This window comes from Meles meles, chromosome 6 (assembly GCF_922984935.1).
Source record: "Meles meles chromosome 6, mMelMel3.1 paternal haplotype, whole genome shotgun sequence".
Classification (NCBI taxonomy): Eukaryota; Metazoa; Chordata; class Mammalia; order Carnivora; family Mustelidae; genus Meles; species Meles meles.
Genome location: NC_060071.1, coordinates 133980019 through 133995509, shown reverse-complemented (window position 1 = coordinate 133995509; position 15491 = coordinate 133980019). Strand labels below are relative to the sequence as shown.

At 41.0% G+C, this 15491-nt stretch overlaps 1 protein-coding gene across 1 annotated transcript in view; it reads right to left on the bottom strand.

The window, feature by feature from the left end:
* SPTLC2 (serine palmitoyltransferase long chain base subunit 2) overlaps positions 1–15491 on the bottom strand; it is a 110811-nt gene that overhangs the window by 6883 nt on the left and 88437 nt on the right. The window contains exons 10-11 of the mRNA XM_046008510.1: positions 7158–7293; positions 3794–3923 (exon numbers count right to left, since the gene is read on the bottom strand). Of these exons, the coding sequence (XP_045864466.1) occupies positions 3794–3923; positions 7158–7293 (266 nt within the window). The remainder of the gene's footprint in view (positions 1–3793; positions 3924–7157; positions 7294–15491) is intronic.

Here is a 15491-nt window from a genome sequence, read left to right as displayed (position 1 = left end):
TTAAAAATCAATGTTTGGGGGGCACCTGCGTGGCTCAGTAGTTTAAGCATCTGCCTTCGGCTCAGATCATGATCTTGGGGTCCTAGGATCGAGCTCCACATCCGGCTCCCTACTCAGCAGGAAGCCTGCTTCTCCCTCTCCCACTCCCCCTGCTTGTGTTCCCTCTCTCACTGTCAAACAATTCAATAAAATCTTTAAAAAAAGGAAAAAAAGAAGAAAAAAAATCAATGTTTGTAGGTAGGGGCGCCCAGGTAGCTCATCAGTTGGTTAAGTGTCTGCCTTCAGCACAGGTTTTGATCTCTGGGGTCCTGGGATAGAGCCCCATATTGGGCTTCCTGTTTGGCAGGGCGTCTGCTTCTCTCCCCACCATCGCTTGCTCTCTCTCTCTCTCAAATGAATAAAATCTTAAAAAAAAAAAAAGCATTTGTAGAGAGAAAAAAACCCACCAATAAATAGCATTCCTTATTTATTCTAGCATAAGAAAACATTCTTCATTCCAAATGTGGAAAATATAGAAAGCAAATTAAGAGCTAGACCTAAGGGGTGTCTGGGTGGTTCAGTCATTAAGTGGCTGCCTTCGGCTCAGGTCATGATCCCAGCGTCCTGGGATCAAGCCCTCATCGGGCTCTCTGCTCAGTGGGGAGCCTGCTCACCCTCTCCCTCTCCAGCTGCCCTGTGCTTGTGTTCCTTCTCTATCATAAATAAATAAAATCTTAAAAAAAAAAAAAAAGAGCTGGACTCAGTATGCTTTCAGTACAGTGGTATCTTGGCTCGACTGGGTGGCTCAGTCAATTAAGTGTCTGCCTTTGATTCAGGTCATGATTCAAGGATCCTGGGATTGAGCCTCACACCGGTCTCCCTGCTCAGTAGGGAGCCTGCTTCTCCCTCTCCTGCTTCCCCTGCTTGTGCTCTCTCTGTAATAAATTAAAAAAAAAAAAAAGAACAAAAAAAGAACAGTGGTATCTTTGAGAAAAGGTTTAACTGAAAGCTCCATATGGAAACAATTTAAGACTGAATTTCAGCTGGGAGGAACCCATTAACCATTTATCCCCTGACCTCTGATATAGGATTTATTAATTTATTTTTTATTTTTTTTTAAAGATTTTATTTATTTATTTGACAGACAGAGAACACAAGTAGGCAGAGAGGCAGGCAGAGAGAGAGGGGGAAGCAGGCTCTCCGCTGAGCAGAGAGCCCGACGCAGGGCTCGATCCCAGGACCCTGGAATCATGACCTGAGCCGAGGGCAGAGGCTTTAACCCACTGAGCCACCCAGGCGCCCCGGATTTATTAATTTAAAACAACACATGAATTACTAAGATCAGAAAGTGAAAGACATTTATGAATTCTGACTTTAGAATATTTTTTTCATTGATGTAAAAAAGAAAATGAATAGAAAAACTCATAGTAGCCCAAAGGGATCTAGAGTCCATGATTTCCCCTGATCTCATAACAAATATTTCAGATAAATAGGTTTTATTTACATAAAACTCTAACTAGACACTGCTAGTTGGCCATTATGTGGGTCACCCAGTTTGAGCAGGAATAAGGGACCATTGCAAGCATCGCCATCTGTTAGCAAAACATCTACACTCAACCACTGGATCCCAGGGTGAGATGGGTTCTTAGGGGGAAAATCGTGTAAATCATAGAGTTGAGTCTGGTCCTTGAATAAGAGAATATTCTAGGACAGCTGTGCCCCGGAGCTGATCGATAATCCTGCCTTTCTCGTTTTTAAAAATAAGTTTCATTGTGACACAATTCACATGCCATTGAAGTCACCTTCTCAGTATATTCACAGAGGTGTACAATTTTCATCAGTATCTAATCTTAAAGTATTATCACCTTAAAAAAAGGAACCCCATACTCACATCTTCCCAAGCCCTGACAACCATCAGTCTATTTTCTGACCCTATGGGTTTGCCTAGTCTGGAGATTTCATAATGTGGTCTTTTGTGCCTGGCTTCTTTTACTTAGCATGATGTGTTCAAGGTTCACCCATGTTGTAGGGCTCCCACTTCATGCTTTTGCATGTGGTTATCCAGCTGCCTGGGACCGTTCGTCGAAGACACCATTCTTTCCCTACTAACCAGTCTGGGCTCTCCTGTAGCAAATCAAGTGGCCACAGATGCCCAAGTGTATTCAGGGACTCTCAGTCCTATTCCAGCACTGGCCTCACGTCTGTCCTCCTGCTAGTGCCCCACTGCCTTGACTACTGCCGCTTGGCAGTAAGTTTCATATCCGGGAGGTGTGACCCCTCCAACTTAGATTCTCTCTCTCCAAACTGTTTCGGCTACCTGGGGCCCTGTAACGGTCCCATATAAACTTTTCTTTTTTTTTTTTAAGGCAAGACAAACTTTTGAACATCTAAATAGAAGAGAATGGAAGAAAAGCTGAAAGGCACAATCCAAATAAAGGAAAAGGAAGATACAGCAGTAATAATAAACGGAATCCAATTTTCCGGGGTCAGGATGTAATGAAGAATATACTCATACTTGCAGAAGTTTTGTTTTATAGAAATAAGGACGAAAAATCAGTCTTCAGAGGCCCAGAAATAAAAATGTCAATTAAACTGCTACAATGAACCCTTAACATGTATTCATACTCTCCAAGATTGGTAACTCTCCAAGGAATTAGTGGGTACTTCTAGCAATTGCAGCTGACCCATGAACAACAAGGGTTTCAACTGTGTGTGGGTCCACTTATATGTGGATTGTTTCAATAAATACAGTACTATAAATGTCTTTTCCTTACAATGTTCTTAATAACATTTTCTTTTCTCTAGCTTACTTTATTGTAAGACTACAGTATATAATACATATAACTTACAGTATATAATACATCTAACTTACAAAATATGTGTTAAGTGCCTGTCTGTGTTAACAGTAAGGCTTCCAGCTGACTAGTACTTAAGTTTTGGGGGAGGCAAAAGTTACATGTAGATTTTTTTTACTTTGGGATGGGGCGGCGTGTTAGCTCCCCTACACGACCCCCCTTGTGTAGTTTAGGTCAACCATAATTTTATTCAGATATCGCATTCTGGAGTTCTATAAACTCCCAGAAGGCAATGCTTATTTAAAGTCTTGGATGTGAAATAATAGCATGTTAAGAGAATATCACAAGATAAGAATTAAGAGACCATAATTAAATTCAGTAATTATGAGCCCTTTCTACATGCCTGGCTGTGGTACATCCTGGAGATATAGAACAAGCAGAAGAGACTTACTCTCTGCCCTCAAGATTTATCTAGTGGAGAAGACTGCCATCAAATAATTCCAGATGGGAAGGATTTACTAAGGGATAATCTTAAGAGTCCAAGGAAAAGGCAAGCAAGAGGACTGGGGAACACCCTTGAGCAAGTTTCCTTTAAGTGGAGATGGGAAGAATCTGTAGGAGTCAGCCAGCCAAGGAGAGAGAGGACTCAAGAAAGAAAATGCTAGAGAGACAGAACAACATGTAAGAAGGCTTATAGCAGAAACAGCTGGAGTACAAAGAGAGTGAGACAGTTGTAGAGGCCATAATAAGGGAAAGCGTGGAACAAGACAAATCCATAAATTTCCCACAGCCCTGATCACACAGGGTCTACTGGGCAATGCTAATGGTTCTGCTTTTTTGGGTGGGTGGGGTGGGAAATTAGCACTATTTTAAGCAGCATTGCATACTCCTCCGCTATTTTACCAGTTAATACCTCAGGTGCTCAAAGAACTTCAGGATCAACAGATGATCAGTTTCATCTGATATCCAGGCCTCCTCAGCATAGATATATTCACATCAAGGTGAGAGTGTCTACTTACAGTGTCAAGTATTTCTTTGGTATGAGCTGCGGACAGGCAAAACCTGGCTCTGGACTCAATAATTGGAGTAGCAGGAAATCCCACCACAACTACGCCGATATTCCGCTTCAACATCTCCCGTCCAAAGGCGCTGCGAGGGGAAAACAGGGTAAAGAAACCAGGAAGAGTAATAAACCACAGCACAAAGGTCTTGTGGTCCTGAATGATTTAAACTCTTAGGTGATACAGACACTGGAGACTTCTATTAGGAATCTCCTCTAACTTCTTTGTAAGTTAAAATTGCCTTGGGGTGCCTGGGTGGCTGAGAGGGTTAAGCCTCTGCCTTCAGCTCAGGTCATGATCTCAGGGTCCTGGGATCAAGCCCCACATCGGGCTCTCTGCTCAACAGGGAGCCAGCTTACTGCCCCCTCCCTGCCTGCCTCTCTGTCTACTTGTGATCTCTCTCAATCAAATAAATAAGTAAAATCTTAAAAAAAAATTGCCAGACTTACGGGCACCTGAGGGTAACTCAGTCGGTTAGGCAGCTGAGTCTTGATTTTGGCTCATGACCTCGGGGTCCTGGGATTGAGCCCCACACTGGAGCACTGCACCGGGCTTCATGCTTAGCAGAGAGCCTATCTCCCTCTCCCTCTGCTACTCCCCACTGCTGGCTCGTGCACTCAGGCTCGCTCACACACACACACACACACACACACACACACACACACACCCTCTCTCAAATGGATAAATAAATCTTAAAAAAAAAAAAAAAATTGCCAGACTTCTTCAATTCAATCCTAAAGAGGTCTTCTCCCAAATGGTCTCCTTCACAAAGGTGAAGAATATAGTTGTCAGAGACCTATTTTTAACAGGGCTTGCCTAAACTAATTTGCCGTTACAGCCTTAAAGAGTTCTGACACCTAACACCTAAGAGTGGTTCAGAGGCTTCAAAATGAACATGAGTTTAAAATCTTGTCCTTGAATGTTAGGTTTGGCAGTTTAAACAATTCTTTTTTTTTTTTCTTTTTAATTTTAAATATTTTATTTATTTATTTGACAGAGAGAGAGAGAGTGTGTGTGTACAAGCAGGGGGGCTGCAGCCAGAGGGAGAGGGAGAAGCAGGCTTCCAGCTGAGCAGGGAGCCTGCTTCTATCTCTGTCTGCTGCTCCCTCTGCTGTGCTGACAAGTAAACAAATAATATCTTTAAAAAAAAAAAAAAAAAAGATTAAGGATGGAGAGGATCTGCTGTAACACAGACTTCTTTCTGCTGGCAGAATGGCCAACTAGCATTAGCTCTAGACTAGGCACTTCGTTTTTCCCCTAAGTTTATTTATTTCAGTGACCTCTACACCCAACATGGGACTTGAACTCACCACCCTGAGATCAAGAGTCACATGCTCCTCTGACTGAGCCAACCAGGTGTCCCAAAGACAGGTATTTTTTTTGACTGACTTGAGTGTTATGCCGTCTTTGGAATTGAGGGTTTCCTTTGGTTTTATGAGGCAACCTCATCCCCAGGCTTCAGCTGACTGCCCAAACTCCACAATCTTGTTTGACTTCCCACCCCAGGCCAAACTGGTGGCGTGGGACCTTACTCCATACACGTATCTTGTCTAAACGACACAATTCTAACTTCAGGTTCGTTTTATTTGCTAATTATGTTGTTTCTTGACGATTCCCTTAGGCTGTTTTTTTTTTTTTTTAAGTTTATATAAGTAATCTATATCCAATGTGGGCTTGAACTTAACCCTGAGATCAAGAGATCAATACTCCTACAACTGAGCCAGCAAGACACCCCTTCCCTTAGCATTTTAAAGCATTTGTTTGAGAATAAGAAACCCCCTCCTCCATTTTAATTACCCAAGTAACTAAGTGCCAGCCTTTCACCCCAATTTCTAGTACTTCCTCTGACCCTGACCACCCTGCATCTTCAGCAGACCCTCCCAAATGGTCTAGTTCTTTCGTCCGTCTGCCTCACCCTCTGTAAATCTTAATTATCATGCACACTGTCGTTTCCCCTCTAGATCAGGTTAGACCCAGTTCTCTCTAAAGAAATAGTTCTAGACTAAGTCCTCCAGATCAGACAACTCTTTGTTTACTTACGATAATTCCATTTAAAGGAGAGAAAACCCTACACACACCTCTGCTTTGGTTCATTCTCTCCATTGCCTCTGAAGACCAAATATGCATATGCCTTCCTGTTGAAAACTTTTTTCCCCTCAGTGGCCACCTTTTCCCAACGGCCCTCTTAACATCTTTGGAATCACCCTACTTCTAGGCTCCCCGCTTTAGTTTCCCCTCCTGGAGATCCACTTCGATGAACATTTACTGAGTGCCCTCTGACTTCCAGGGACTCTGGTGGGGGCCCTGGGGATTCAAAGATGAATAAAAATATTTGCTTCTTTAATGAATTCCACTAAACCTGAGAAACGATCCTCATCTAATTTTATATTTAAAATCCAGTCAAAACTCACAAATCTGAAAAGATGTGTGGTTTTTTCTTTTTTTAACTGAGTCTACACTAAGCAGATAACTCCTTTCTTTTACATTTCTGATGCAGTTTTGCATACACTTAATTTGCAAGTAATTGTATTTGCTCACTTCATATTACTTTTCAAATGTCTTCTGGTTTGGTTACACCCGGACTTCTCAAATACACTGGAAGCGATTCCAGGGCAAGGCTTTCTGTTACACGAGTTGCACAAACCGAAGGAACTGGTGTAGGCTGCACCCTGGGTAGCCACGCAACCACACGCCCTGACCACTCAGCCCTGGGGCACTGCGTTTCGGCTCCCACGCACCTTCTTGCTATTCCTCAATCGGGTAAGCATGTTCCTGTGTTCCGGCCTCTGCACAGAACTTCTCTCTCCGAGTGGCTAACTCCGCTCCTTCAAGCTCAGATGTCATTTTCCCTTCCCCGCTCCCTCGCTCCCCACTGACCTCCCCATTTCATACCGTCATCTGCCTGCCCACGGGACACTCTCAATCCCCCATATCTTGCTCTACTTTTCCCTATAACATGTAACGTCTTCTAACAAATTATGTAACTTATTTACTACATTTGTCTGACTCCTGCCCCATTAGAACAAAAGCTCCCCAACGGCAAGGATTTTTATACTTGTGTTCTGTCCACTGATCTATCCCAATCTCCTAGAAGAGAGCATTAAACTCAGTATTTATTTAATGAAAGACTAACGAGTTAACATGTCTTACAAATTAGAATGCACTAACCCGGAATCCACTAATTTGGAATTTCTAGCAAACCTCGACGGTTAACATAGTGAGGCCCAGACAGTATTTCCCAACAAAATACACAAGCCTGAGTCTAATACCACAGGAGCCCTAAGTCTAATGAGGCCAGTCTATAGCCCGCAACAGAACGTACCCAATTTTGGCCGGCATATAGAGCATCAAAGGCACAACTGGAGAGTCTTCATTCCCATAGATGATGAAGCCCATCTCTTTCAGCCGTCTCCTGAAATACCTCGTGTTTTCAGCTAACTGCTGGATACACTCTTTGCCTGGAAAATCATAAAGAAGAAAACACAAAGTAATACTAAGAAAAAAGGAGTGGAAAAAAGACAGCAATCTATCTCCATTTTATCAATCAGTCCTGTATACGGTTCTTCATTTCTAACACAAAATATTTTCACGTAACGAACTGTAGGAAATATAAACAAATCTTGCTTTGTGGTTTGTTACAGCAGGTGTTCCCGGCAGGTTTTGTAATAACATATAAAATGAAGTTTAACGATTAGCATTGTCCTGGCACGTTAGCATCCTTAAACATTTTCACTCTACCATCCCTTCATAGTCCTTCTCTTCATTTCATAGATTAGGTGACTCTCACAAAGGTGGTGACTGGTCTGCAGTCACCTGCAGTCTGCAGGTGATAAGGTGAGACTAGAATCTAGGTCTCTCATCTTCAATATTCCTTCCAATGAACTGCACTGCAAATAATTTTACACATATGACCAGATATACAGCCATTAGAGCCCTAAATTTTCCTCTTAAGAGTTTGATTTTAGGGGCCTGTGGGTGGCTCAGTCAGTTAAGTGGCTGCTTTCAGCTCACGTCATGATCCCAGGGTCGGATTGAGCCTGGAAGTCCAAGTCAGGCTCCTTACTCAGCAGGGAGCCTGCTTTTCTCTCTGCTGCTGCCTGCCACTCCTGCCTTGTGCTTGTTCTCTCTTGTTCTCTCTGTGTCAAATAAATAAATAGAAGCTTAAAAAAAAAAAGACTTCAATGTAGATGGTATTTTTTTAAAAAGTTTGATTTGATTTTATGTCACCATCTTCCTAAAACTTCTATCAGACAACAGTAGTGTATCCATAACATAAAATCATATTTTTAATCTTAGTTTATTCATCTTCCCTAAAATACAAATGGTCAAAACAAACATTTCTTAAACTCCTAACTAACCAAATATTTGGACTGGGTTTTGACATTACGGTAGATCAATCTAGACATCCAAACAATCGTTCTGAAGAGAAAGCCTAAATTTGAAACATCAGCTTGCAAAGGGCCAAGAACTGTTTCAGGGTCTTCTCGACCACGGACACTCACAAACAAGGAAAGGTCGCAGTTATTTTCTCATGTATATTAGAGAGCCAACAAATTCACATTTTACAAAATACAAATATCATAAAATCCAAAAGATAAGTTAATCAGTTGTTCAGAAATACAGGTGGCTAACAAACGTCCTTAGAATACCAACTTATCCATCCATTCACTGACGAAAAGCTACCCTAGATAAGTCTGCTACGAATAACCCAAAGTTGATACTTTGTGCAAATAAATTCAAGTTGACTTCAACTGGCTCACTGTGGGCGCTGAAGAATGCCACTTCAGTTACGAGCCCTGTCTCACAACAGTAAAGGAGGCATTAAAGTACATTACATTTCCTTATGTTGAGAACTGATGAGCCCTGTGCCCAAGTTCCCCCCAGAAATATCTATACATGCTCACTCCACATTTAGGTAAAAAGAGACTTCCACTTCTGGCCAGGATAGAGCACCCCGGACCAGATTTTACCTTTCTGCTATCAACAACAGAAAACTGGACAAAGCACACAAAACAAAATGTATACAAAATGTTTTTCAAACACCAGGCCATGGGCAGCGCTGGATGCTGTTGGAGAGAAGGAAAACAAAACATGAGCCTCTGGATTGCTCCCTGACTGGCTGGAGGCAGGTCCCAAGTTGCTGTCCAGGGAGAGGAATCTAGTCTGGTCCGGTGAGGACACCCGAGATTGGTGTTAGGGATGCTAAGGTGGCTAGGATTTCTCAGGCAGCATACAGGAGAGGAAAGAGGAGCAGAGAGGTTTGGGGTTTACAGCAGGGTCCCCCTGAGCCTTTGGCAGAGTGCCATCTAGTCCGCATGAGAAGAAACCACCAGAGGCTGGGGAAAGAAGCATCAGAGTCAACAGTTCCCAGGCTCATATGGAGTTGGCGACAGTTTGTATTTTCACCTCCCCAAACGGGAAGACCTCAGATCACACTAGTCATGTAACGAAATTAGCTCTAGACTAAAAGTTGCTGTGGATCTATCCTGACAAACCTTAAAAGCAAGTCTGGAAAGGATCCAACTGATTCGAAGAACAGAGTCCAACACTACCTAAAGGAATACAACAAAGTGCAGCCCCTGATAATGTGAAATTTACGTCTGGCAGACAATAAAAAACTCCACGCATTCAAACAAACAGGAAAATATGGCCCATCGACCAGGAGATAAGTCCATCAACAGAAACGGACCAGAAATAACAGAGTATTGGCAGACAAGGATACACAAAATGCTATCGTAAATACCCTCCATACATTCAGAATGGTGGAGGAAGCATGATAAAGGGAGACAGGGAATACATAAAAAGGATCACACAAGTGATACCTGCAACAATGCTGATGACTCTCAAAAGCACTGTTACATGAAATAAGCGACACAGATTACACACTGTGTGCATTCATTTACAGGAAATCCTAAAAGAAGACATAATTATAGATCCAGAAAACAGAGTAATGATTGCCAGGGAGTGGAAAGAGGACTGACAGGACAGGGGTAGGAGGGAACTTTTGGAGGTGGGGGGTGACAAAAATATTCTATCCCTTGATTGTGGTCTGGTTACCTGACTATACATTTGTCAAAACTCATGGAATTATACACTTAAAATTGGTGAACTGTACTGTATACAAATATCATCTCACTTAAGATGGTTTTTAAAAAATTTAGTGATACACCTGCATATTAGTATATATTATTTTTTTCTGCACCCACTTTATTATTTTGCAACTTGCTACTTTTTTCTCATCACAAACCAACTACTTAAAAAAATTTTATCAAAAAAAAATTTTTTTTTCTCATTCCAAGAATATCAGAAAAATATCAAGGAAAAAAAGAAATCTTAAGGATACAGACCATAACTTTTCCTCCCCCTCCTTTTTAAAAAGATTTTATTTATTTATTTATTTATTTATTTGAGAGAGAGCAGGCATAAGCAGAGGGAACAGCAGAGGGAGAGGGAGAAGCAGGCTCCCCAATGAGCAGGGAGTACAACGCGGAGCTTGATCCCAGGACTCCAGGATCATGACCTGAGCCAAAGGCAGAAGCTTAACTGACTGAGCCACCTTGGTGCCCCAGACCTTAACTTTTTCAATTACTGTGTCATTCTAAGCAAGTTTTCTTTCTTTCTTTTTAAAGATTTTATCTATTTATTTGACAGACAGAGATCATAAGCAGGCAGAGAGGCAGGCAGAGAGAGAGACAGAGAAGCAGGCTCCCTGCTGAGCAGAGAGCCCAACTCTCCACTCCATCCCAGGACTCTGGGATCATGACCCGAGCTGAAAGCAGAGGCCTCAACCCACTGAGCCACCCAGGCGTCCTAAGCAAGTTTTCTTTAATGAAAGCAACTGAACATCTGTCTCACTATTCATCACCACCTGCTCCCCAACAAGAGTCCCAGAAGAAAACACACCTAAAACGACACTCACATACCACAACCTGAAGATACTGGGAAGAGGCATTTAAAATCTCCAACTTATACATCCCCATTATTGTTGAACAGTTTTCCTTTGTAAAGATACACCACCATTTTTCTGTTTGTTTATCCACTCACGTGTTAATGGACATCAGAGATCACCGACCTTCATCTTGGCAGCTATAAAGTTAGATTAAAAAGAATTCTCTCCTAAACATATGTTTAAACATCCTAGTCACACTGGAATTGAAATAAAATTTAAAAATAAAATGAAAATAATAAAAAAAGAATCACCACCTCAATTTCATTTGATCCTAACTGCTTTTAGATGGGTATAGCAAAAGTATGTAATGTTTATACTTTACACATAAAGGAATAGGCCCAAGGATGTTAAATTATTTCTCTCTAAGGCCTCTCTTTCTGGAGGCGGATCAAGGTATTCTGAGTCTGTCAGTGCTTTTTCTTCTATACCACACCAAGCAATCAGGTATTTTTCAAACTTTAAAGCGTTCGGCCCTTTATTGGGTAGGAGTAGCTGAGTCTTAATTTTATTTTTTTTTAATTTTTTTTAATTTTTTTAAATTTTTTTTTTAAAAGATTTTATTTATTTATTTGACAGAGAGAGATCATAAGTAGGCAGAGAGGCAGGCAGAGAGAGTGAGAGGGAAGCAGGTTCCCCGCTGAGCAGAGAGCCCCATGCAGGGCTCGATCCCAGGACCCTGAGATCATGACCTGAGCCGAAGGCAGCGGCTTAAACCACTGAGCCACCCAGGCGCCCCTGAGACTTAATTTTAAAACAGCACTCACTGGCAAATGAATGGGGTTGGAATGAAGGAGCCTAAGGAGACACAGGGAAAGTGTGAGACAAGTGAAATGCAGTTCTTCCAATAAACTCAGCCTGACCAGCAACCGGCAATCACTGCTGGTGAGTAGAGGAATGAAGACCGAGTGGAGGCGTCCGAGAAAGAAGTTAGCTCAATCAGAAATGGCAGTAGCAGTGAATCACACGCATTAAGTGGTCTATTTAGCCTACGAAAGTGTAGCCTGAACCATGAAACTGCCAGTATTTGACTTTTTGTGACCTAAAAATGACAATTTCTTGTGGTTCAACCTAATAATTTCAAAGACGATAACAGGAAAACCAGACAAACACTTGTAGACCATTCAGTAAGCTCCGGCACTTATACACACTGGGAAGGAGTTACATAGTTATTCTTGAGGTGATGCCTAATTACAAAGACAACACAGTTAACCCATTTTGAATTAAATATCATCTAAAATACTAGTTAACAGTATAGTGGCTCAGTTGGTTAAACCTCTGTCTTCAGCTCAGATTCTGAACCCAAGGTCCTGGAATCCAGTCCCATGTTGGGCTCCCTGCTCAGCGGGGAGTCTGCTTCTCCCTCTACCCACCCCACATTCCCCCACGTGTGTGCGATCTCTGTCTGAAATAAAATTCTTAAAAAACTAAAATAAAATACTAGTTAATACTAATGTCAAGAAGTGCAATCGCTACTCAAGTCCACTCTGCTGGCTCATTTCTAAGGAGTTTTCTTACCACAGAGTTGCAGAAAGTTATAATGGGCTGGAAGAATGGTCTAATAGCAATTTCTTATTCTTTCTTTTTTTTTTTTCCCTAAGGTAATCTCTACACCAACATGGGGCTCAAACTGATGACCCCAAGGTCAAGAGTTGTGTATTTTACCAAGTGAGCCAGAGAGATGCCCCTCCAATAGGGATTTAAAACATGTGAAGTGTAAAAAGATTTAGCCTTACTGAAAAAAAAAATCTAACTCTTAAAATGTCTTTATCCCTTTAAGAACACAGATGGTAATAGATGAGGTCAGCATTCTTCTCTACTTTTCATTGTTTTTTCTTCTCTACTTTTCAAACATAAATCTTTACCTTTTTTTTTTTAAATAAGATTTTTAATTTATTTATTTGACAGAGAGGACACAAGTAGGCAGAGAGGCAGGCAGAGAGAGGGGGAAGCAGGCTCCCCACCGAGCAGAGAGCCTGACATGGGGCTCGATCCCAGGACCCGGAGATCATGACCTGAGCCAAAGGCAGAGGCGTAACCCACTGAGACACCCAGGCACCCCAATAAATCTTTACTTTTAAGGATGATAAAAAGCATCAAAGCAATTCTGAGGAAAACCTCTACCCTGATTCTCTTGAACTTTACAACTAAGCCTCACTTTGCGGCTGTGTGTGTGTGTAGAGTTCTTCAGTCAAAATCTGTGGCTCATACAAAAGAAAAAAAGGTAAACAGGAGTACATAATTTAAGTTCTCAGAAAATGTAAAAGATCACTTTATCAGGTCATTTTAAGCCCTCAACTTCTTTGCAATAAATTTTATGTTTAGGAAGTAATAAAGGATCAATAGACTGTGATGGCATCATTAGATTTAATTCTTTTAAAGAAACAGAAAACCTAAAGAGGAGCATCACGATTACCTACCTACTGATAAACTATATTGATAATTTTACATCACTTTTACGAAATAGGATTAGATTTGGAGCTATAGATATTAACCACTGCCAAGTAGATTGTGAAGTTAAACCAACTGCATTCCAGATGTTCTCCAGAAGGTACATTTTACCACGTCTTAATCCAGATTCCTCAGGATTCTCATTCAGCCATGTAAACGTAATGTTTGAAGGAACTACTGGATCATTACTCAAATAAAATTTCATATGCCCTCCCAGACAGGTATCAATCAGAACAGAGAGTATTCTGTGAGCTACAAATTTTCTAAAGTCTCAGGACTGGTTAAAAAAAAACGGGATAAGATCTATGTACAAAGTAAGGGGATATAAGAGGCAGCAGGCATTTTTGTCTTAAATGGCATTAGGGCTAACTACTCAGAACTTATGCTTCAAAGAATATAGCATGTACTCACCTGCTTAAATAGCAATATAATTGTCAATTTAGCTGATGAGCTTTTATATAACTTATAATCAAAAAATGTGTTTGAGTCTGCAACTTCAAAAATAACATTTCCAGTGTTAACTGAAATCTTTCAAAATAAAGGACACAAATATAAATGATGTTCAACCAGAGCTGGTCCCCTAACTCACATTATACTCCACTATACAGCTCCTAATCTTCTTAGATTTCCTGGATATGCTGATATAATCTGCCTTCCTGGGAAAAATAAAATAAAATTACTGCTACTCTTCAGACTTATACTTTCTAATTAATTATAATGGGCTGGAAGAATTTGAAATTGAAGAACTTCTTTCCCCTCCCCCCTTCTTAAAGGTCATAATCTCAAAGCAGATAAGGGTTTTCTTAATTGAGGGTCCGCCCAACAAACCAGGTAGCCCCATGGGTTTCTTTTCTCTTTAGCCTTTTAGCCCTTTTCTCTTTAGCCCCAAGAATGGTTTCAATTAGTTTTCAGTATAACCGTGAGGTAAGGGTCATAAGGCAGGATAAAATATGGAAAAATATTACATATCACCTTGTTCTAATTTATACTATTAAACACATAATTGTGTATATTTCATATACTATTTTTTATATACCATCTCTTTAATACCTTATGTCTAAGAACTGAATTTAACTACCAATCTTTTAGTTTAATATTCTGTCCAAATGTCTCATTTTTGCTACTTGGAAAGTTACTTTTTCTCATTTTTACTGTGGTTGGATTACTTTGGCTTAAGCACGTGTTGCCACTGAAATCTACAATGAGGTTGTATCTTAAAGATCTCTTAAACAAATGTTTATATAATACCAGGTAATGAGATCACATGCAAACTATGTTTTCAAAGGCTATTCCCAGGGTGATTATGGAAGCTCTTGTACTATTCCCTTCAAGGTACAGAAAGTACGTAGTATAGCAAACAGAGTGCCAGGCTCAATAAATGCTTCTTCCTTTTCCTTTTCATTTCAGCTGCTATATCTCTAAATATTTCCCTGTCGACTACCATCCAGCCTTATCCCCGATAAGATACTACCTTATAGTCTACCATCAGTGAATGCAAGAATATATTGATTCGTATTAATCTAAACTGGCGTTCTCTTATACAAAATGGTGCTACATCTGAATCCAGTGTTAGGACAATAGCTCAATCTCTTGCCAGCCCGGAAGTATTTTGGGCTGAGGTGAAGAGAGAACCAGAGCTGCCTTAACTATTGCTATGACAGCAGTTTCGAGAACCCTCAATTATTTGCATGGTAGAAGATTTCAGATGCAAAATCATAGTAACACTTTCAAAAGAGACCAGTAGACCTGAGCTGAGAATCAAAAATCCTTTCATGCTCAATACTTAAACCACAGCATCTTTCCTACATCAGTAACTTCTGAGAGGAAGAAGACACTCAGGAGGGTTGCCCTTCTTCCCCTTTTAGAAACAGGCAGGTTTAAGAGTTATTCCCCGGCTGAGGAAACAAGCCAACACCTGGAGAGGCTATGTAACTCCAATGGATGAACCAGGATTCGAACTCCCTGGTTCTTCTATTTTCTTTTCTTTTCTTTTTTTAATGATTTATTTATTTATTTTAGAGAGGTGGAGAAGAGCAGAGGGAGAGGGAGAGAAAAACTTAGGCAGTCTCTGCTTAACGCCGAGCCAGACAGAGGGCTCGATCTCTTGACTTAAGATCGTGACCTGAGCTGATACCAAGAGTCTGAGGCTTAACTGACGGAGCCACCCTGGCGCCCACGGTTCCTCTAGTTTCTAAGACTGTGCCCTTAACCACTGCTCACTGATCCACTCTAGCTTCTGTATTTTTTTTTTTCAAAGAT